General features: G+C 35.2%; 1 protein-coding gene across 6 annotated transcripts in view; it reads right to left on the bottom strand.

The window, feature by feature from the left end:
• Positions 1-1,321: 1,321 nt before the first annotated feature.
• The window catches only part of PCDH10 (protocadherin 10), a 40,794-nt gene continuing 19,368 nt past the window's right edge, over positions 1,322-22,747 (bottom strand). Inside the window, exons 5-7 of one of the 6 annotated variants that reach the window (XM_080387752.1) lie at positions 10,788-10,883; positions 8,697-8,771; positions 1,322-6,277 (exon numbers count right to left, since the gene is read on the bottom strand). In XM_080387752.1, coding sequence (XP_080243878.1) covers positions 8,737-8,771; positions 10,788-10,883 — 131 coding nt within the window. In that variant the 3' untranslated portion in view covers positions 1,322-6,277; positions 8,697-8,736. The other 5 variants (XM_080387753.1, XM_080387754.1, XM_080387755.1 and 2 more) reach the window with 5 other exon arrangements.

Below are 22,747 nucleotides of genomic sequence, written 5' to 3'. Positions count from 1 at the left end.
ATACTGCTACCTGCCTAGAAAAGCTGTAGTGATGGGGTGGAATTACCAGGTAATTTTGACATCAGATCTCATCTAGGTCTTTTTTTCTGTTATTGTCATCAAATGGGAATACCCCACACACTGAGGCGAACATGCAAGCCCTTCAGAGGACTGCTTTTATACTCCTAGTAAAAGTTAGACCAGAAAAGATGATAGGAAACATCTTTCAGTCTAGCTCTGAAAGGAGGTAATGTGCTTAGGATCTGTTTGTTACCTTCCAAAGCAAAACTTTCCGAAATACTCATTGTGGAGGTTGTATTTTCTTTGCTTTTTTTGCTCAGATTTTCAGCCAACAGCTATGGCAGTGTAAGATTACCCTGCTCCAATGAATTTTTAATTCTCTGCCCTTCTGCATAGTAAAAACATGAACCTACCTCTTCAGGACTGCATTTCTGTCTTTGTCTTAGAAAATCTAAACAGTGATATCATTTAACTTCTTGTGTTATTTTGCTTTGAGATAAAATTATTAGAAATATGTCTGGTATAAACTGACACGTAGCCATGTCCAGATTTCCAGACTTGATTGCACAGCTTGTTAAAAGCAGAGCTAGTGAAGTTTCCCTTTTTCTGGTGTCAAATAATTTTATTGTAGGCTGCTCTTGCTTAAAAATGCATGTGCATAAATAAAGAAATGAAAACTTCCTTTTGCTCTCCTTCAAATCACTGTAGCTTGGGCCATTGCCTTTAATGGAATTAGGCTCTGATGCATATAAAATACAGTTCAGTTTTGCAACCTGAATGGTTGGATCCAAGATTTCTAAAAGTTAAGATTGGTTTGGTTACATTCCCTTTACCGTGTTGTCGTAAGGCTTTGTTATATATTACTTTTTCCTGTTGGTGTAACTCAAAGATGAGTTTTTCGAAATATGCTTTGAAGCTGAGCATCAGATGAACTTTAATCTTTGAAGTGCATGTATTTGGAAGCAAACTGTTTCATTAATCATTTGGCTTAACTGAATTTTCCATATGGTATAATATACATAAATACTTCAGTATATATTCACCTGTTGCCTTCGGTTCTCTTCAGTAAGAATGGTAAATGTTACCTGAATCCTGTCTGCCATTTTTTATATCTTCTGATTGACTAAAGTGGTTAACATCCAGAGGACACTTTAATCAAGTGCTGACACAGCGAACAAGAAAGCTTTAGCACAGTATGTTTCATCTTGACTCAGCAAGATTTCCAGCACTCACATTTATACATTTTTTGACAGGATGCTTCCTAAATGAAACATTTGCCTTCTGGAGAACTACACCCACATAGATTTCATTTTTCCTGATGTCTGTCAATATCATGAACTTTATTAACAAATTCAAATTCAAAAACAATTTCAATTCAAGAAAGCTGTCCACATTAGTTCTTGCTCGTTTCTTACATATGAGGATATCTACAAAAACACAGATGCTTGTCAATGGATTTTAATGGATGTGTGTATTTGTTTATATATATGTATCCATTTCATACCAAGACAGATTAGCAGATTAGAGACAAAATAAAATGAAGGAGCTCTTCAAGAAGAATTTGAGCTCTGACTGTAGGGATCAGTGCAATGGATTTAACTCACAGTTTCAGAATTTCTCATAGTATAAGATAATAATAAAATCTTGCTGGCTGTCTTTTACATTACTGCAAATTGAATAAACAACTTTCAGTTCTTTAGAGACATCTGATGCCAATGTTTTGCAATCAAATTGCAATAAGTAAATGTATCTCAGATATACTTATTTTGGCCCCTATGCCTTTGTATAGATTTTAATTCAAAAGTCCCAATGCCATGAAACTCAAGACTTGAACATGGAACAATGGCAGGATATGATCAGCTTTCTCCATATAAGACATACAAATATTTAACAGCCTTGCAAAATTGCAATGACAATTTATCAGCCTAGGAAGACTATCTATGTATCCACCCTTTACCCTGAGGAATGATAGTACTAAAAAAAAAAAAAGAAAAAAAAAAAAAGAAGTCTACTATGGGCAGGTAGAATTTTGAAAGTCAAATAACAAAATGTCTGCTTGGTTGTGGGTATAATGCATGAAGAAGGGGCTGAATTCAAACCTTGAATGCAATCCTCCATTCTACACTAAGGAACAAGTCTAACTTTGTAGTATCATAAATGTATTTCTATCCTTCTGTTTGCATTTACTGATAGGAGCATACTCCTGTAAGAAAAAATCCAGTGACAACTTACCAGGTTTTGAACTATAATTATATACACACACACATATCTCCCCACACACATATATAGTGACTATAATGGAGGAAGCATAATCTTCACAAATTGTATTTATCTGTGCATTGTCATTCCACTTAAATTTGCAACAATACTGATGAAAAATTACTACACCTTGTTCAAATCAGCTGAGAATATATTAATGGAAATACCTCTTCTTTTTTTCTTTCTTTCAATAGGCAGCTTAGTAAGAACTTGCATTAAATAACTGGCATTTTATTTCAAGTAGTGAAATGTTCTAGTATTTCTAAGTTTTGGAAGAATCCATCTGAAAGAAACTAAAGTCTGATTCTGAAGAAAGTGAATAGGCAAGCTGCTTAGAAATCCATTGCTACATTTCTAAATCAGGAATTGGGGGGGGGGTAAGGATTTACAGATCTGATTCCACTTCGTTATCCTTTATAAGATGCTGTCTTCTGTATTAGAACTCTAATTTACTCCAAAGACATAGACAGCTTGTTCTCTTATGCTCATAAAATGTAAATTAAAACATTGAATATTGCTTCTGATACCTAATTGAAGGATACAATACTCTTATCCCTACAACTGTGTACAGAACACATCCGCCAAAGCTTAGCGTGCCCTACGAGGAACATCAGAGAACAGCAGGACTGAGAGGCTAGTCCATGCTTTTTCTCTGAGGCAGGTTTAAGTACACTTGTATCATCCCTGACAGCTATTTTTTGAACTGTTTTTGAAAACGTTTAATGAAGGAGATTTCATAACCTTTCTTATCCCAGCTTATGGATGTAGATATTCCCCCTTAATATCTAAACTTTTTCTGACTACTTTTCAGTTTACTTTTGTGTCCAATATGTAAACCAGAGTCCTTATACATTTGCACGGCCTATGCTTAAAGGCAGAGGCGAATACAAAAGCTGATGTTTAAAGGCATTTACATACCTATCACTGCAGATAGGCACCTAGTGGCATGATGAAGTACAGGGGAGATGCTGAACAAGTCAATTTCAATGGGAGCTGGCTGGATGCAGCAAGTATCTTCCCCATTAACACAAAGAAATAGGAGAAATGAGACTCTGTACTGCCCAATGTGCTTCTCAGCACTTCTCTTGGGACACAGCAGCTATGTACTGGGTTTCGATGTGTCCTAAAGCTTGTATCATCAAATGTTATCATACTAAAATTCACAGTGAGCTAGGGAAATGGGCAAAAGGTACGTCTCTAAATATCTTGGGAGCCCAGACTGCAATACTTAAAAACTTCCTTTTCCTCAACAGTTCTGCATCCTATCATGATTTCCTCTGGGGGTCTCCCAATAAATTCAGAAGGATTTCTGTGCATATATGGTCCAATGTCTACGTTACCTAACATTAAAAAAAAAGAAGAAGAAAATAAATCGGTATATGCATTACATACACTGTTCATGGAAAGAGTTCTGTTACAGCAATGAGTGACAGGGTATGATATGGTTGAGTTTTTCAGACAAAATGGCATGCAAAATGTGAAGGCAGTTTCATTAAATAAAAACACTTCAATTGTCCATGGCAAAACATTTCCTTTTCCTCCCAAAGACTGAAAACAACCTTAAAGGTTTACAGTATATGTCTAATATTAAAGAGATACTTAAAAATAAAGAAAACCCAGTTCTAAGAAGAGCAAGGACTTTCTTGCTTTAAAAGCAGAAACAAGACGTTAACAAACTCCTTTAAATGAAATTTGTCACAAATTTCATTGCTTTTCTTCATAAAATTAACAGAGCCTGTAGGTTACTAAAGGTCCCGCTACCTACAGCTAGAGAAACATTTCACTGTTGTGTTTGCTCAAATCAATAGCTATTGTTGGTGCTTTTTTTGTGTGTGTTTTGTATAATATATAAGTTTTAAAAAAGATCCCACAAAATATTTTGTAGTTACACATATGTGTTAGACATACACATTAAAAGTGTTTAACAAGCATATTTTTTTCTTCGGAGTATTAAATTAACAACATTGGGGCTTAGTCCAGTAGCTGTTTGTACAAAGATCTCTCACAAACTGATCAGGAGTCTTTTTTCGATCCATAGCAGGATGGTTTCCATACAGATGATTTATATATTTCTATCTAATAGAAACTGTCATCGTAAACAAACAAACAAAGCAAAAGGAAGAAACCCAAACTCTATTATGACATAGCAGTGGCTAAATTCAGCTTCTCACACATACATCCTGTGGCAGCATTTGTGCGGATGTCAGAATTTCTACATAACAGCATGATCCAAATTCCACTGCAATCAGTAAGAAGTTTTCTCTTGTCTTACTTAATATTGAATAATTGCTAGGAATTTGTTCAAATTTGGCTAGACATTGGTTGGTAACACAGTGTTCTCTCATTTGTTTTCAATGTTTGACATATTAAGATACAGTGGGGGAAAAAAAACACAATACAAAAAGGAAAAAAAAAAGAAAAAAATTTACTAGATTTTTACATTTAGTAAATGGTACTTAAACTCCATGGACATGAAAGTAATTTTAAACTTTACCTTTGAAATTTTACCTTTTTCAATATTTCATAGAAAAGAAACGCTCTAAGATACCGTTTTGGGCCACAGAATTATTACAGAACATAAAGATTATATGCAAGGGCTTGATGCTTGATCCTTTTCCCAGCAAAGATGGTGGCCAACCCTATTTTAACTCCAGTGGGAGAGGGGTCAGCTGAGAATGTGCCATGTTCCTAATTTCAAATCTCCTTTGTGATTAAAGAGTCAATACTTTAGCATATACTTTGCCTTTGTAATTTGAATTCTATCAACAACTATTCCTAGCCACAAGAGAAATATTTTTAGGCAACATATTTGTATAGTTTCACAAAACTATGTCAAAAAGAGATGTGTGGGTGTTTGTGTGTGTGTACATACGTATGTATGTATGCATACTTATGAGTTTGGGATGATTTTCTTAAAATACTTAACTTCACTTACATTATATCTTACATTGCAAAATGTACAGACACCCAGTGTTCTTTTTAACAACATATACAGGTGAGTTTATAGAGCCTTATAAAAGATTTTGTGATTCCAAATTAAAAACCATAGAAATATAATCAAAATAATGGAGAGTGATGTATACCTCTGACAGTACATAGCGCTCATTCTGGTAATATTGACAGCTGCATCTTTGGCATTGAAAATTCATTACAACTTTTAGACAAAATGTTGTTGCTTACAGCTTTTTTTTTTTTTAAACAAGAAAAACAGGATTGACCAAAATATGAATATTGGGGAAGTACTATTAAAGGTTTATTATATTTTTGTTTTCAGCAAGGATAGCTTAGGAACCCTGAATTACCTTCTCACTTTAGTGTATGGTGTAGACTGTATGAATCCATTTAAAAATCAACTAAGTTGTACCACATTTTCCGGAAAATTATATATAATATAATATATATATATTTTATATTTATTTAGAAGCTTTGAAATAGTACAGTAAACACTTTGCAACACGGTGTATAAACTACAGAATGTCTTTGATAATTTTGTGGGTCATCAGATTAACAACATTTTTATGACCCACAGGTGAAAAGAACATGATCACAATCTCTCTTGTAAAGTTGGAATAGTTTGGGGAACACTTGATCACACAAAAATAATATAAAACAGTCAAGTTTAAAACAGTGATATTGCATTTATAATGCACATTTCTTTTATCTGTACGATTGGCTTCTTGTGGTGAATATAAACATCTAAAGGGCTCAGTGACATTTTGGAGAGAGAAAGATATATAGTGCTGTAAACAGGCACACACTGATCAGAGAGGCAAGATCAGTTGCCTCTGAAGTTTCTACAGTTCTACACATTTCAACTCATTTCTCAGGCCTGCTGAGAGCAATTAGGTCCTATTGTTGGCCATGATGTCTCCAACAGCACACAAATCCTTCAGTTACACAGAACTGGATGGCCAAGATAATGAAGTTGAAAGTTGATGCTTTTTGTTGGTCGACTTTTGTGCAAATCATGCTGCTTCGGGTAAGTCCTGTAGAAGTGACTAGCATATCCTTTTCCGTGCTGCAGGAAAGAAAGAAAGAAAGACACTTCTGAGAGGCAATTAAAAAAAATAAAAATCAAGTCTCCAACAGTTCTCGGGTTTAGTATTTCATAGAATGTAGAGAAACAATCAAAACTTGTCACAAACTGTCGCTTAAAATTCCCACTGTAGCAAATAGTTTAACACTGATTCACCTTTCAGAGAAAAGTCTTTTTGAGGCTTGATAGCCCGAAAACCAAACTTCACATGCTGTTTTATTATTCTGTCTAACACTGTCATGGCAAGTATTCCAGTGTGCCTACACTGCATCAGTATAAGAACAAGGCAAACAGTCAGACTTGAAGGTTCAATATTACCGGAGCTTCCAAGCCTATTTTTCCCTAGTTCAGTTTGTTATTTGAGGCAAGATCTAGAATCCCCCAAAGATTCAGAACCCGGTTTTCCCTCTCTTTCAAAGTAAACCATTATCCTCATCACCAAATGACCCTTTAGTGTAGTCCGACAGAGACGAAAAAATGGTGCATTAGTGCTACAATTCAAATTTCAGCATTTACTGTCAGGCTGGAAATTAACTTGTGTTACACAGATGAAGAAGGTCAGTGCATTAGCAAACCCACATTCTAATCCACCAGCTGTGGTAGCTCTATTACCTCAAGACACTGGCTATTTTAACTGTAATTGGGAGCAAAGGTAACAAATTATTTGTACTAGCATTCAGGAAGACCCTAGGTTAAATTCTGACCTCAGTCACACATGAAGTTGAGACAAAGAACTAACTCACTTGCTGAAGTATTATTATCATTATTATTATTATCATTAGTACTATTACTATTATTATCATCAACAGCATTATTGTTTGGAAAATCTTCACTGTTTAGAAAAGCTTGTAATGATAAAATCAGGTTTTACCTTAGCTCCAAATCAACTAAATCCCTACCTGAAATTCAGTATATTTCTGTGCATAAAGTGTTACAACTAGAAAAAAAGAGGAATCCTAACTTTAAAATAAATCTTTGAGTCAAGCTATGCACATATACATGTTAATGCTTGCATGCTGACACACAAACACATCCAGTCTCCGTTCCATTTAACATAAATATATACAATAGCCATACTTATTCACTATATATATTCACTAGTAAACATATGATATGTATCTACTGTATCACAGGGAAGTTAGATTACTTACAGGAAAATGTTAACATGGGTGTTGTATGTACGTCTATTCTAGCCTGCCTATGCCATAGGATGTACGTGGAAATATGTGAAAAACATTTATCTTTGTCTATTGAACCTATCTGTTCAACATATAGACAATTGCCAGATGTGTTACTAACATAAAAATTAAAACATCAAATATATTAGGGTTTGGATGTTTCAATTCTGTAGCAAATTAGCAGCAGAATTAGAAAGGATTTTTAAAAGCTTCTGCAAGATTTTTTTTAACACTGTAGTTAAGATTAATGAGATAAGAATCTTCATGATGTTTTGATGCAGTACAGGATCACACCAATTAAGTTTCTAGACATCTTTTAAAATATCTTATGAAATACTATGAGAAACAATCATTTTAATAATAGTAATAACACTAATAACAGTAACAAGACTTGTATTTGACCTTTGAAATTTTTTTCCAAAAGTTCACTAATAATTTCAGTTCTCTTGTAAATATGTAGGTACAGTAGTCTGGATTGCTGTCTGCCACTGAGGAGCTCATGCTGTAGTACAGACATGGTAGGATTTTCATGGGAGAAAAATATACAGATACACAGCCGGGGCAACTGCTGCTTTCATGCAGCACTGCTGTCCTGCTCCTGTCTGACACAGTGCATTGGGGTGGTCGTGTGGCGCTGGAGGTGCACAGCAAAACCTGTTTACAATATTCTTTCAGATATTATAGACATTCACTTAAGGGCTGTGACCAGTCTTTTGCCATGCAAATTAGTGTGCTTTTTAATTTTTTAATTTCAGTTAATATGCTTATGTTACAAAACAATTGTGCTATTTTACAGCAGTAACTAAATATTACACATTAGGGTGTAGAACACCTGCAAGTCTCTCCACCTACAAAAATCCTTGTCCCAAATCCTAAAATATCCTCTGCCAACACATAAAATGCATTGGATTTCAAAGGCAACTTTTGTCCTCCGTGGGTTTTTTTTTCCATGTATTTGCACAGAAATTTATGTGCTAGCAAATCTCTCCATGTCTATACCAGCTTCCGTCTTTTTACAGATGGGGAATATAAATCAGAGAGGTTAAATGGAAAGGAGGATGGACTTAGCTTAAAACAGAGAGCAATGAAAGTTCTGACATCTGCTTCTGGCTCTGTGTGTGTGCATGCATGTGTGTTCATTATTAAATAAACTTTAGTAAGAAACACTGAGCCTCTCTGTATCACAATTTCTCCATCTGTAAAATGGGAATAATATTGCTTACCTATCTCCTAGAGGTGCAGGAAGGTTTAAATCACTATTCTTTATAATCCACTTTGAGATCCAGAGATGGCAAGTGCTATAGAAATGGAAGTATCAGAGTCAGTGTAAGAGCTGGAACAAGAACACCATAATTTCTGGTGCCTAATATCTCCTCTGAGATCACAGCTCTCTCTTTCATCCCTATTTTATCTCCCATTCCGAACTCTCAAACTAGTGCATAGGGAAGCTTCAAGTCTGTGTGAGTATGGGTACTAGACAGAGGGTTTTAATAAGCCATTTCACAATTCTGTTAATGTAATTATACTATTTGTACATATATTCTAATAGTATTTGAGGTGAACAAGATGATTAAAGAATCACAAGTATTCCACTTGAAATTCTTAGGGTACATGATTCATGCTGTACTGACTATTGATCCTTCCTCAAAGACCTTAACAAAGATTTTGAGTGTTACAGTAAGAGCGCTTAATGAATAAAAGTAATATGGAATTGCAATAAAAACTGGAAATAAAACCCAGAAAAAAATACATTAAAATTCATTTGTTCCTCGGTACACATAACTAAGCCTCCCATTCACAGTTAGCTAATTCTGTGTAGACTGAGAGAAGAAATGCAAAGACATCGGTGGTAGATGAATAGAAAAAGAAATGAAAAACACTAATATGAGAAGGAGAAAATAGAAAATAAAATATGCAATGATTATTCCTAGCTTATGAATCAGAAATAACAGTACATACTGCAAAGCCCTAGTCTGTCTAATAAATCTTCCTTTCACCCTGTTGTGAATCATCCTATTGCATCCAAACTTGATGTCAGACTACTATTTTACAGCCATGAACATAGTCATATACATTTCCTCTTTTGGCAAACCCTAGGAGGGATTGCCTGCACTTGGAAGACCTTCAGACTCTCTGAAACAACATTTTCTCCTGCTTAGTATTGCTAGCTAATCTGACTAGGACAGAGAGAAGGCCTGTTGCTTCCCTCCACAGCTGGCAACCAAAGCAGGAAAAGAAAACACATCCTATGCCTTTTATAACTATTGTCACTTTTCACTCTGTTTTTCACTCTATATTTAACTATATATTATTCACACTATATTTAAGAGCACCATAAATTCCCACAGCACTGTATCTGTTAAAACAGAATGACTGCATAGTTCCCCCAAGTGCCAATGGTCTAAAGATCCAAATGAACCCCGGGATAATAAAACCTCCAAAGAACATCACATGCCAGGCATGCTGCTGCTCTTACAGAAATATTGCCAATCTCCCTTCACTTAGGAGAAAGAAGATGCTTGAACCTAAAACCTTCTCTTTTAAATCAAAGCAAGCTATGCAACAGGAGAACAGGGGAAAAAGCCAGGTTGTAAACCGTCATCTTCTTATTTCAGATCCAAATTCTGTAAATTATCACTATATCCAAGTAATATTTGTCTTCGTATGGGCTTTCAGATACAGGCTTCTATGCAAGCGCTCAATGCATTACTTTTTTTCTTGCGGGTCCCCTGTAAAAAGCATGTGCCCCACCACGCTACATTTATGCGGGTCAGGTGGTCCCCACGCAACAGTGCAACTAATGCAGAGATTACAGGAGGCTGTGATCTCCTGCGTTACACCCAGAAATAGCCCAGCTATTCAGGCTTTTTGGTGAAAGCCTTTCACTTGTAGTGAACAATAATTTAAAAAGGAGTTAATTACCTCATGTACATGATGGCAATGTTGGTTTTAAATTTGCATTATTAACTTTAATTCTCTTTATATTTTTATGGTTTGCTTTACAGTCTATATGTTGACTGTAGCAGATGAAATATCGCCCTTCACTAAGTCCCATTAGTTTTGACAGAGCCGGGAATGGATAATTCTAGTGGCAATCAACAGACTGCAAATTCAGCATTCTTGTTTTAACTTGGCGCAATGAATAGAGACCAGGACTTAAGCGGTGGTGGAAGGCATTCTGTATGAAAGAACTGTATGAAAGAAAGGCTGTTTCAGCTAACCTCAAGCTCTAGTTCAGTTATCAGCAACTATATTTTTGGAAAGAGGTCAACAAGTGAACGGTAATGCAGAGTAAACTACCATAGCTGCCTCACCCTTTGTAGTGGTGCATCCAGGTAAAGGGTGAGACACACGGCTGGGGCTGGGGCTGGGGGATGTAGGATGGGGATTACTCTGCTGCCACCCATGTTCTGTGAATAAAAAAGTATTCCGGTCATTGCATGTGTCAATTCAGTATCTTTTTCAATCCATAAAGTCTTTTTTTTTTTTTTTTTAATGAGCTATTACTTAAGCTTTTCAAAGCATTGCTAATAATACTTTATGAAAATTCCATTAACTATATCATAAAAAGAGATTGTCTTATCCAGTCCGATAAACTTGGGTACACAAATATAAAAATAATATTTTCTCGTATATCTTTTCCTCACAAAGTAATTTCAGGGGAACATTTTTCCTCTTCTCTCAAGGCTTTAGTTAAGAGATTTTGTGCGTCATATCTATGTACTCTGTAGAGCACACACGGACAAAATAGCTTGCACTCCAGATGCCCATGTTACATTTTACACAATTAATGTGGTTTTGTTAACTCTGCATTATACCAAATAGTTGAAAAAAGGAAGATGGAACATACTTACTCTTGTACTTAAAAATAAATTAAAAAAGGCCAACTGTCTCCTAACGTCACTGAGTCAGTTGGCTCCGGCAGCCGCTGTCTATGTGCTTATGTATATGTCTGAAGACTCCTGAAGACCACCAAGAGAGTTGGGTAAGAACGAGACCACATTCTGCCTGGCCATTTCTGGCATGTGACAAGATACGGAAGGCAGAAGAAACTTCTGCACATGAACATGTAAGTTGCACCAAGGCAGAAATTGTCCCTAATAAAGCCATGGAATTCAGTATGACTGAAATGTTCTTTCTGGGATCTGCAAAACCTGAAATATAAACATTGTTTCTAAGATAAACTAACAGCATTTGGACTGATGGGTACAATTACCCAGATTTCATGTGAAACAAACAAAAAAAAACCCCAACCTGGGAGCATTAGGTCTCCAGGCTGTGAATAAATAAAGTAGGCCAAAATGCAGAAGTTTGTAATTGTCGAACTGAATCTTTTCTGGAAACAGGCTTGCTTTTAGCTAAATAAATAAACACCACAGACCATTAAAATCTTTCCTTCCTCTAAGAATACAACTTTACTTCTGGAACAAAGACGATTATGCTAAAAAGCTGTCTTTTGTGTAAAATAATGTAACCACATGTATTGTCCTTTCCTTTTGTCTTATATTAAGTGCATACATTTTCATGTCTATATTCATTTAAGTTCGTTCAAGAAGCAGTGATTCCCAGCCAAGCCAAAATTTGACAGTTTTGTGGTGGGTGCTGCACTGACCATAATCTAGTGAATGTGACAAATAGTTTTACTTACTCCGTGAAAAGGAGGAAAGCGTTTTTTTGCACTTAGGTATGAAACTCCAGTTTTCAAATTCAAACACAAAAGTGTTGAATTCTGTATCAACAACTTCAACAGATTATCAGTCTTTTTTGAAAAAAGTTTATTGATCAAATCTCTGACTGACATATATTGTCACTTCTATTACCTTCATTTCAAGATTGGAAAATACATACTTAAAGATGTTTTTTAGGTTTGGAACATGTCTTAGTAAATATTTTCACATGGCAAATGGGATACTTGATACAAATGTTGACACATCATGACAGTCACTGAAATAATATTTCTCTGGTGCCACTGAGTGCTCTGAGATTTATATTCTACCTGGACTTAGCTGATCCTCTGAAAGAGAGAGAGAAAAAAAAAAAAAAAAAAAAAGCCTTTCGGTTCTTATGAATAAGTATCCAAGTCCCAGTTCATGTAAGCACCAGAAAAAATTTCTCTCTGTCTAGGACTATCCTCAAGCATAGGCTTAAGTTTAAGCACTGACCTTAATCAACATGTGCTTTACATTAAACATACGATTAAAAAGGATTTTCTTTTGAATCAAGTCCTGGATTTTGTCATCAATGTTCTGTGGCACATAAGATACTTTTATGTGTATTTGATTTACTGTTCTAAATGCTGATTTTTTCTTTTTTTTTTTTTCCCCTGCCAGCAACTGCCCAGTGGCATAGTACATGTCAGATTTGATTTATCTCTGGTTGCCATTATTTACTACAGAAACAATGCTTTTTAGTTACTACAATTCAGCACAGAAAGTGCCAAACTATATTCTATAATGTACCATAAAAATACCACAGACAGTTTTCCCACAAGATATGGTGAGCAGAAGAAAGCATTTTCATCTTCCTGTACTATTATAACTGTTATTATCTACCTGAAAACACTAAAGATAATACATGACATCACCATTATATTAAGAGAATCATGGAATATTTAATTTTGCAAGAGTTCTTATAATTATGTACTGTATTAAGACCTATTAAATAACTCCTAAATTATTCCTGATGTATGTCAAACTTAGCACAGAGCATATTCACTAAGAATATTTTCAATTTCTCCATCAACAACTTCTTCTAATTGCATACGTGTTCTAGTAGCAAATTCACATTTTTCCCAGTTCTCTGTAAACTAATAATTCTGGTAGTCTCCTTTGTAATACCAGTATTACAATTTATTTTTTTTTTTTAAAGATTGCTTGTATATTTGTATGCAACCATGTTTTCTCCTCCTCAATCTTCATTCCTTCTTCCTTCATGCAGTTTTGGGTTTGTTGTTTTTTTTTTCCCCAAAATTCACCATTTTATTGCACTTCTCTGAAATCTACAATATTCATCTCTTTAAGCTGACAAGCCTGAAAATGAACATGTCAGTTTGAGAGTTAACCAATGCAGTATACACTAAAGGCTGGCTACAATGTGACTTTAAAATTTTCAGTGCCCTGGGGAGACGAGGAGGAATATGAAACATTCCTCTTAAATTGCTCTTAAATGCCTAAGTTCCCTATAGATTCATGGGAGAAGCAGACACGTCTAAGTCATCATTTGGTGGCCTTCAGACGTGCCTAAATTAATCGTGCTGGATTTGGCCTGAAATAATTAAATTTACTTGTTCTTACACGAGGTAACATGCATTACAGTATTACCTCAGCATCACACAGTGTATTCCTATCCAATTTATCTTTGCCGTGATGTTTTTTCCACCACCCCTCTCTCCTAGCAGGGGTTAGGTGGCATCAGGGTCTGGCAGGTATGTCCCCTTTCTTTCTGTGAAAGTTTTATTTTTCACATCTAAAGCACAGGGCTCAACTTTGTTTTTCATGAGCAGTACATACTGAGATTTCAGAGTCCTTCCCAGTTTACCAAGATAACACACTTAAGTATATCACACAAACTTCTCACAATCCTTTCAAAACTTCTCTTATTCAGAAAGGCATACAGGCTCAGTTTCTACCCATGAACGGTTTGCCCGGGACCATTCTTCATCACTTAAGTCTACCAGAATGGAATGATTTATATCCACATTATTAAAATTTCTCAGCCGTATTGAGCAATATATGGGGGCCACATAGTGTGATCATATTCAATCTGCTTTCAGAAATGATCCCTGGCCTGTGTTCTGACACTGGCACCATGTTTGTTAGGGAAGACAGCTAGCTGACACAGGCTAACAGCATGCCAGAGTGTAGGAGTACAGACCATAACATTCCAGTGCTGGGAAGGATCCTGTTTAATTAATTAGAAGCAGTATAGCCATATTGGACATAATGAATATTGCAAGTACAAAGCACACAGCACTTTATCTCAAGTAGAGCAGAAAAAAAGTTACTACTACATCCCATTTGTAAGCAAGAACTTTTTGAGATCTCAATTCCTATCAATGCACCCAGAGCTGTGTGCAGCTACATTCAACTGTCATCTCAATTCCAACTGAGAATAGATGGACATCAAATTAAAGCAGAAATAGGAAACTAAAAAAGTCACAAAGTGACAGGATTTTACTCTGACATAAGATGAATCCACAATATCAGCATCTATAAAATTCCTTATGAATAAAGAAAGGTTGCATTCAAGCAGTTTCTTAATGAATCCTTTTCCAGTGCTGAATGCAGCCATGATGCTGGAGGTGAAAAGATAAAGTCAGAAGACTCAGGTCACTTGCTAAAACAGGAGTCTGTCATTCCCGAAACTTCTTTGGTGAATCTACTCTGCATCCATTTTTTGTTTCTTTCTAATCCACATTACTCCTGATAACCTGTGAAAATGTCATGTAAAATAACATCATTTACACATAACGAAATAGATTCATGCGTATGCAAGAAATGCAAATTCACTCTTGCAACTCATACATGCACATAGTTTTCAGGTAGAATTTGGGAAGCAAGTTCTGAAGGTTTGCTTCCTCATGTCCGCGATATTTTCTTCAACCAACAAAGACCTATCCTATCAAAGAAAGAAATTAAATTAACTTAGAAGTGTTTGGATTTTCAGCGAATCCACATTGATTACTTTCCTCATACTTTGTTCTTCCAACAATGTATTACGTATTGAAGTTAAACATGGTGTTCTAATTGTCTGTATCTCCTATCTCCTGACTGACAAGAAGGTACCAAATACATCATTTTTCACTCTTCTGACTTCACCATATTCTTTTTCTAAACCAAATTAAATATATTGACAGCTCCTTCCCAGCAGCTGTCATCCTAATGCTAGCATGGAACTGTGAATTCTCGGTGGTTAGTGTACGAACAGAGCGTTTACAGGCTGGCCAGATACATAGCAATGCCGATCCCTACGGCGCGCTTCTCCAGACACAATAAATAGATGTGGTTCCTTCTCCTCCTGGCTATTCGTTGCATTCTTTAATTGGCTTTCCCTGTTTTTCTCCTTCGGTCAAGGAAAAAGAAAAGGGAGGGAGGTCCTCAAAAATTAAAGCAGTGGAAATGACAGTGGAAAATCAGAGTTACTGAACACAGCAAAAGAGCCAGAAACAAGAGTAATTTCCTCTGCTGTGTAGACCGAGGAGTTCCTCAGACAGAGGCGAGCAGAGGGGAAAAGACTTTGCTGCGCGTAGACCCAAGACAAGGCACAATTTCTTCACAATTCAATTCTCCAGCTCCTGACTGTCACAATAAGGAGGTTTGTATGTTTAAGAATAGCATGTATTCATAATAAATAGCACTTGCTCATCAAAAATAAATAACTTTAGTGCCTTTGAAAATTTTAACTGCAAACATCTCATTGCTTTCCAAAGAGACTCACGTCCATAAGTGGCTAAATTACTTTTGTCATAGGATTTAAATTTATAGGACAAGAGGCATTTCTGAAATTTAAACCAGCACAACACAGTAATCTCAAAAATTACTCCTAAAGTTTCAAGCAATCTTTCTGCTGTTAGCCTTTTTTTTATTATTTTTATTTTTTAAAAAATATATATTCCACTGGTAGGACTCCAGAAAATGGTATTTCATTATTTAGAAGAAAAAAAAAAATCTCCACAAATGGTATATTGATGGCAGACATAAGCACTCTCAAAATTGACATAAATGAATAAATACAGCACCAGTCTGAGATAGTTAGATGCACAAGACTTCTGTGTTCCAGTCAGGACTGGAAAATACAGACTTTTACAGCTATTAGAGGGAAAGAAATCATTGAAATGATAAATTTTTAAGAAAAACTAAAAATATTGTTTTCTTTCAAATAACAGTTACTCGAGTTTTTTTTAACTTTTTCAATTATTTTCCTGTACTGTAGTTGCAATGAACTCTAGAGTCATCTAGGATAAAAGATGCATGTAAAAACCTAATAACAGGTACTTTTTTTATCACTATTTTGTACATACTGGGTACTGTTAGTTCTGTCCAAGGTCACAGTTAAATAAAGAGATTCAAGCAAAGAGTATTTAAATATAACAGCTAACACCTGTGCTTTAAAATTAAGAATGCTTATGCTGTTTTCTGAAATACATTATTTTCATAAAAATTTATAAAAATAATGTGATTTATAGGTTTTACTGGGCTACAGCCAAGTTATCTTTGCATATTTATGTATTCCTTTCTAATTCTGCTTTCTGAATTATCCATTTCCTTTCTATTATTGCAGTAATACTCTGTAAGTGTTCTTCCCTTTGAGCAATAGCTGCAACAGGAATATGTTCAGATAAAGAATGCAAACCAGTCATGAATGTGAGATAAAAATACCTTTCAGAAGTTATGCAATACTCATTGAACAGTGAATCATCGTAAAGTGGTTTATTCAAGATCATAGAGTACCTATAATAATGAGTAAAAATACATTATAGTCATGCTCTTCCTTTATTATATTTTAATTAGTATTACCTGTTTAAGTTTTATTTCAGGTTTGGGGTTTTATTTTAAGTTTTATTTAACTAATAGAGATGATGCATATGAAGTGGCAAACTTCATATACATGAGGTATAAGTGGATAAATCCCTTAGCATTTCAGCTACAGAAAAAACGGGAACGCTTTGTTAGAGTTTTTAGAAAAGTGGTCAGTCAGGTTTTTTAGCGTTATTAGATGTTGGCTTTTCAACTCAGCCTCCATTTTTGCTGACCAGTTTTGCAGGTACAAAGTCATTCTCATTTGTGCAGAAATGAGAGCTGTATCCTGTCCCAGGGATAAATTCCTGGATATAAGTGAAGAGTTCCACTGTCTGTGGCAGGTTATGCAGGATATTCAGCTATGCAGATGAGATTTAAAGCTCAAAGACAGAATTTTAACATTCTTTTTCAGCACAAAACTGTAATATTCACAATGGAGCAACTCTTCTAATATAATTTGTTTACTCACACCAGTAAAAATTGCATTTCAATGCAACTTTTTTTTTTTTTTAATCCAGCATTACAACGTTGTCTTTCCTCTTACCCCAAGAAATGAAATATGAACATGCAACTTATTGGTCTAATTTGTTTGTTTACTTCCATGCATTTTTACTTCAAGTATGTGTGAAAATCACAAACTGAGTTAAAAATTAATAATGAAGGGATCAGACAGCATACAAGTTTACCTGATTTATATTAGAAATTAAGCAGGCTAATTTTAAAAGCAAAAGTGTAGACAGGCCTAATTTTTAAAAATTAATCAAGTGCCCCATTCAAAAGAGCTGTTATCTGTGTTTATGCAAATGTAATGCTAGTAAGTCTATCACAGCTGTGATAAAACTAGAGAAATAATTTCGAGAAATGAGATGTAACTAAACAAAAAACCAAAGAAAATTCTTCTTCTGTCATATTAAATATATAAAATTGTAATTTTCCTTCTTTTGTGGGGGGGGAACGGACGGACAGGCTGACACACTTGCCAAAACAGTAAAGACTTCTTGCTTAAAACATCTTTTCATATATTTATGTAAAACATCAGCAGAAAATGTTGCGTTACATATTCTGCCATACAGAAATAGGCTTTTATGATCCTAAGTAGATCAAATAACCCAAATACTTCCATGTATTTTTTTAATTCCTCAAAGGATTGTGAGGCACTTCTTGCCCTGGTATAGAGACACGAACTTTTCTTCTCTAGGTCATTTGTTCTAATCTAATTCAGGGAGATGGATAATGGTTTTAAGTTAAGCCATTGTTTGGGCTAGCTCTGTGGTAGATTATTTGAAATAAAACGATGGTTTGGCTCTTAAACATTCAACTGTGTAAAGACTTTTGAAAGCTTTTTAATTTTATTTGTAAACCAACTTGACTTGGATAGGTCAAGTTGAGCAGGTAATAAATACCATGTAGGAAGAGAATGACAGACTACGTCGATACTTTCACATAAACCCAGGGGCTGGTGCTCAAACCCAAGCCCACCCTCCCTGATTGCGCACACACCTTCGCTGTACCTCTGCTGCAGAGTGAGTCAGTGGCTATCCAGGCTAAGAAACAGAGGCATAGGATGAGGACAAACTTACCTTTAATTTTTTTGGATGATACAAGTAAGTCTCAGGCAAACCATCTGACTCTGCAAGCCTAGAGCCATGTGCATCAAAGGTAGTGTGGATGTTCAGAACCGTGCCACACAAATCAAAGCAGCCAAAGAAATAACTCCTAATAAACAGTTAGCTAAAGAACTCCCTTTTCCTCTCCAATGCACCTTGCTTAGGCTTGCTTAGCTCTTTGGGGAAGAGACCAGCTTTTTTATTCTCTTTCTGTACATGTCATACCTAACATAAAATATGTTGATGGTGTTGCCAATAATTACCATGATAATGATATAGTTTCATCAGTGAAGATGCTTGCATGTATGTAGAAAATATTGCAGAGTTAATTAGGGGGCTACTTTAGTACACAATTATTATTCCAGAATTTCTCCTTGTATAAACACTGTTATTCTGTGTAGTAAATTGTGCCTATGTGTAGGGTTTTTTTAAACCTGTTTCCACAGTAGATTAAGTTATGCAAAAGTCTTTTTTTAGAGCAAAATAAGCATTTCTAAATAAAGTATTATGGCAATATTTGACTGTTTTCGTATCTAAAAAAAAATCCTAACCTGTTAATAGGAAGAAAAAAATATTCAGTAACGTCACTGTGTCAGCTTTAGGAAAGCTGTAAAGTATTATAAAAAAAAATGCACCTCTAGAATGATCCACGATTACAGAAAAAGAAATATTAAAGCTACTTCTTATCAATTATAGACCAAAACACTACTGAGATGGATGTAATGGTGCTGTTCCCACTACAACCATCTTAGGACCTGGTCCAAAGTATTTAGAAATAGATCACAATCAGACTGATCAGGTATTCGTTGTGAAGATAGTCTCCGTTGGATATCCTACAGAATCTGATACAATGGAGCCTAAATCTTGGATTAGGGTTTTTGGTCACTACAGTAAAAAATACTTATAAAAATAATGCTAATACAACCACCACCGAATGACAAATTAGAAATTGCTAGAATCTATTTCAAAAATATAACAGTTGCTCAAAAGCTACATTTTATTTTCCTCACCAGTGCTATTTCACTTATTTCATTTTCTCCAGTCAAGTTCAGAATCTCTTCCATGTTTTATGAACATTCAAGTAATTACAAAAATTTCTTAACTGTTTGCAGAAAGGCAGTGCTCAAATAACATGGATGAATAAGAAGAAATAAGTGTAAATTATGCAGTAAGAAGAATATGCAAATTAGAAAAATCCTGGAGTCACTCTATGAAAAAAATACTTTCAACCCCCCTACAATTTATTGATACCATTAAAATTTTGTAAGTATGTAAAAATATATTCTTCAAAATACACTATTTGAGTACAAAGAGATCTACTTTGCATAACATACAGAATACATATGTTTATGTTGAAACTGGTGCATGAAGAAGTCCAGCGGCTCAGACTAGTAAGGTGAAAATTCGATAATGGGACATACAGAAACCCTTTCAAGTATGAGGATTTATATCTTTTTCTACATTATAATTTGCAATATAGCTGCTGCTGTTTTCATTTATCCATGCAATGACCTAAACCTCAAACAACAAAGAAGCAAACACCCAAATCCCCACTATTAAGCCTTTGGTTTCAATCATACACCATAATCGTAAATTTAGCAGATTACCGTATTATTTGTCTCAAATGTGTATCATTTTATCAAATGTGTATGATCTTATCAGTTCATGACCTGGTTGCCCTTCAACTGTTTTTCTGCCTTGCTACTCTCTTGTTATTGAGAATGGCAAACGAAAGCACCCAGCTTACCTTCTCTGTTTTCATGCAGTCTCCTGTTCACCTCATGTCCCTACCACAGCTTGGCTAAATTAATCAGTACTAAGCTTTTGCTTTGACTTTGCATATAAATATTTTTGGTATTTTTGCCGTTATGCTATGTATTTCTATGGAATGAATAGACTGGCTAGAGCAACATAGTTTTATAATTTTTGTGTTAGGGTTTTGTAATATTTTTTTAGTGTATTTTCAATTCAATTCCTTTTTACAGCCTGGCATTTTATTTCCTTCTTGCTGGCTTTGTACACTAGGGAACGCTTTTTGTAGCATTATTCCATGGTCTTTTTATCTCACAAAGAGTTCAAATTTCTCATGGTAATATACATTGCCTTCCTGACTTATCTTTTCAAAGGTTCTGTACTGAACGTACCCACTGGAACAGTGCAGGAATCACCAAGCAGGCACAAACTTGAGCAGATACACTCATATGGCAAGGTGAAAGTTCCATGTAGAGCTACCCGTTCGTATTTGTCGTTATTGCGCTAATGACACAGCTTAAGCAAGTAAGTTCGCTGTTCCACCACACTGATGCTGCTCTGCCGCCTTTGATTCCAGAGCGAGTGAGGCCAGAAGCAGACCAGGTTCTCTGGACCATGCTTCACTGCACAATGTGGACATAACGTAGTCTATTAGAGACTTGGCTGACCTAAACCATGTTATGGCATCTGCAAATACAACCACCTTCTTCTCATTTCCGTTTCTAGACAATTAATTTTTTAAACTCCATGGATTTCCATATAGACACTTGGGGAATTCCACTTCTGCTAAAATGTTCCATTTATCTTTACGATTTTTTTCTCTTGGGCACAGAGATTCTGGTAATGCTTTGCCCTCTGACAACGCTTGCTCACTTTAGCAGCTTCTTCTACTACACAGAAGCTATGCTAAAGGGGGTTTTTTTTGACAGTTCAAATACACTATATTGATTATTTCTCACCCACTCTATAAAAATTCTAATAGACTGACAACCTTTCTGTGCAATTTTCCTGAACGGGTTCCAGCTACCTTGTTCCTAAACCCCCCAAGTTACAGTTTTATGTCCTATGCTAAGGTTTCTCACTGATTTCTAATTTACAAGATCTGCTACTACTAACTTCTTTGACAATAAACATATCTTCTGGCATTCTTTGGTTACTAGCTTTTGTTAGAACTGCAAATTAAAGAAACACATAATCCACTGACTTCTTCCTATTTGTTTTAGTCAATTTTTTAACAACATCCTCTTCCATGATTCAGTCTTGCACATTAATTTGGAATGGTTACCTGGGATGGGTGGCTTCCTAAATATGCCTGGCTTTCTCCGTCCTTCCTCTGGTAAATACAAATGCAAAGAAACAGTTGAGAATCTCTGCAACATCCTTGTCCTCACTAACTGCTCAAGAGACCATCCAACTCTCTCCTAGGTTACCACACTTGACACTTTAAAAATTGTCTATATTTATTTGCATGCCTTTGGCTATTTGCTCTAAGAAGTCCCTCTTGTCTCCACTGATTACTATCCTAAACTTTACTGTCTAGAAATTAAGCTTTTTTGGGACCATTTTGCTTAAGAATCTTTCCTTTTTTTTAAGAGACCTTTTTAGTTCAAATAGATTTTGTATTCTGCAATACACTTTTTCTTCTTTGATACTGATTTTTCACATGGCCATTTTCATACATGCTGTAACTTTTTACACAGTATTTTTGCTGAGTATGAGGGTTCTGTTTCATACATTTTAATCACTTCTTTAAAAAAAAAAATCATTCTACTGACAAACTGATTTTGATATGATCTTCTTTGTTAAGGAGCTGAATTCAATTTTATTACAATTGCAATTACTCACTGGCTCAACTAAAGTTCCTTCCTGAATCAACTTCCTCTTATGCATTCCTCTTGCCTTACTTATTGAATACATTATTAATAATGAATTATTTACTCACTGCTACAACTACTGTGCTTGCTTGCTTTTCCTTGCTCCTGCTATTTGCTATACAATTTTAATCTAAAATTTTACTAAAGAAAATATTAAATAAGCAAAAATAAAACACAGAAATATCACTCTTGTAGCAGTTTTAGCTTTGAGGTTCAAAGATAAAAAAGCAAACCTAAATCTGGATTCTCAAGTGCAGATTATGTAATACCACCCCTTTACATTCTTTATTTCCAAAATTTTACCTCCAACTTTTTATGCCCTTGTACCAGAAAAGCGTAAAATATAGACCAATGTCTATATGTAAACACATTTTTCACTATATTTATGCTAGCTGAACAGAATTTTAAATCCTTAAACTATCGACAAAATCAAAATGTTATTGTTATTTCAAATTAAACTCCCAGGCCTAGAAGAAAACAAAACAGTACTACCATTGCGGTGTCACCAGATATACCCGTCATC

Source organism: Falco punctatus, assembly GCF_963210335.1.
Source record: "Falco punctatus genome assembly, chromosome: 1".
Lineage (NCBI taxonomy): Eukaryota > Metazoa > Chordata > Aves > Falconiformes > Falconidae > Falco > Falco punctatus.
Note: the sequence above shows the minus strand (reverse complement) of the source record. Positions and strands in the feature narration are given on the sequence as shown.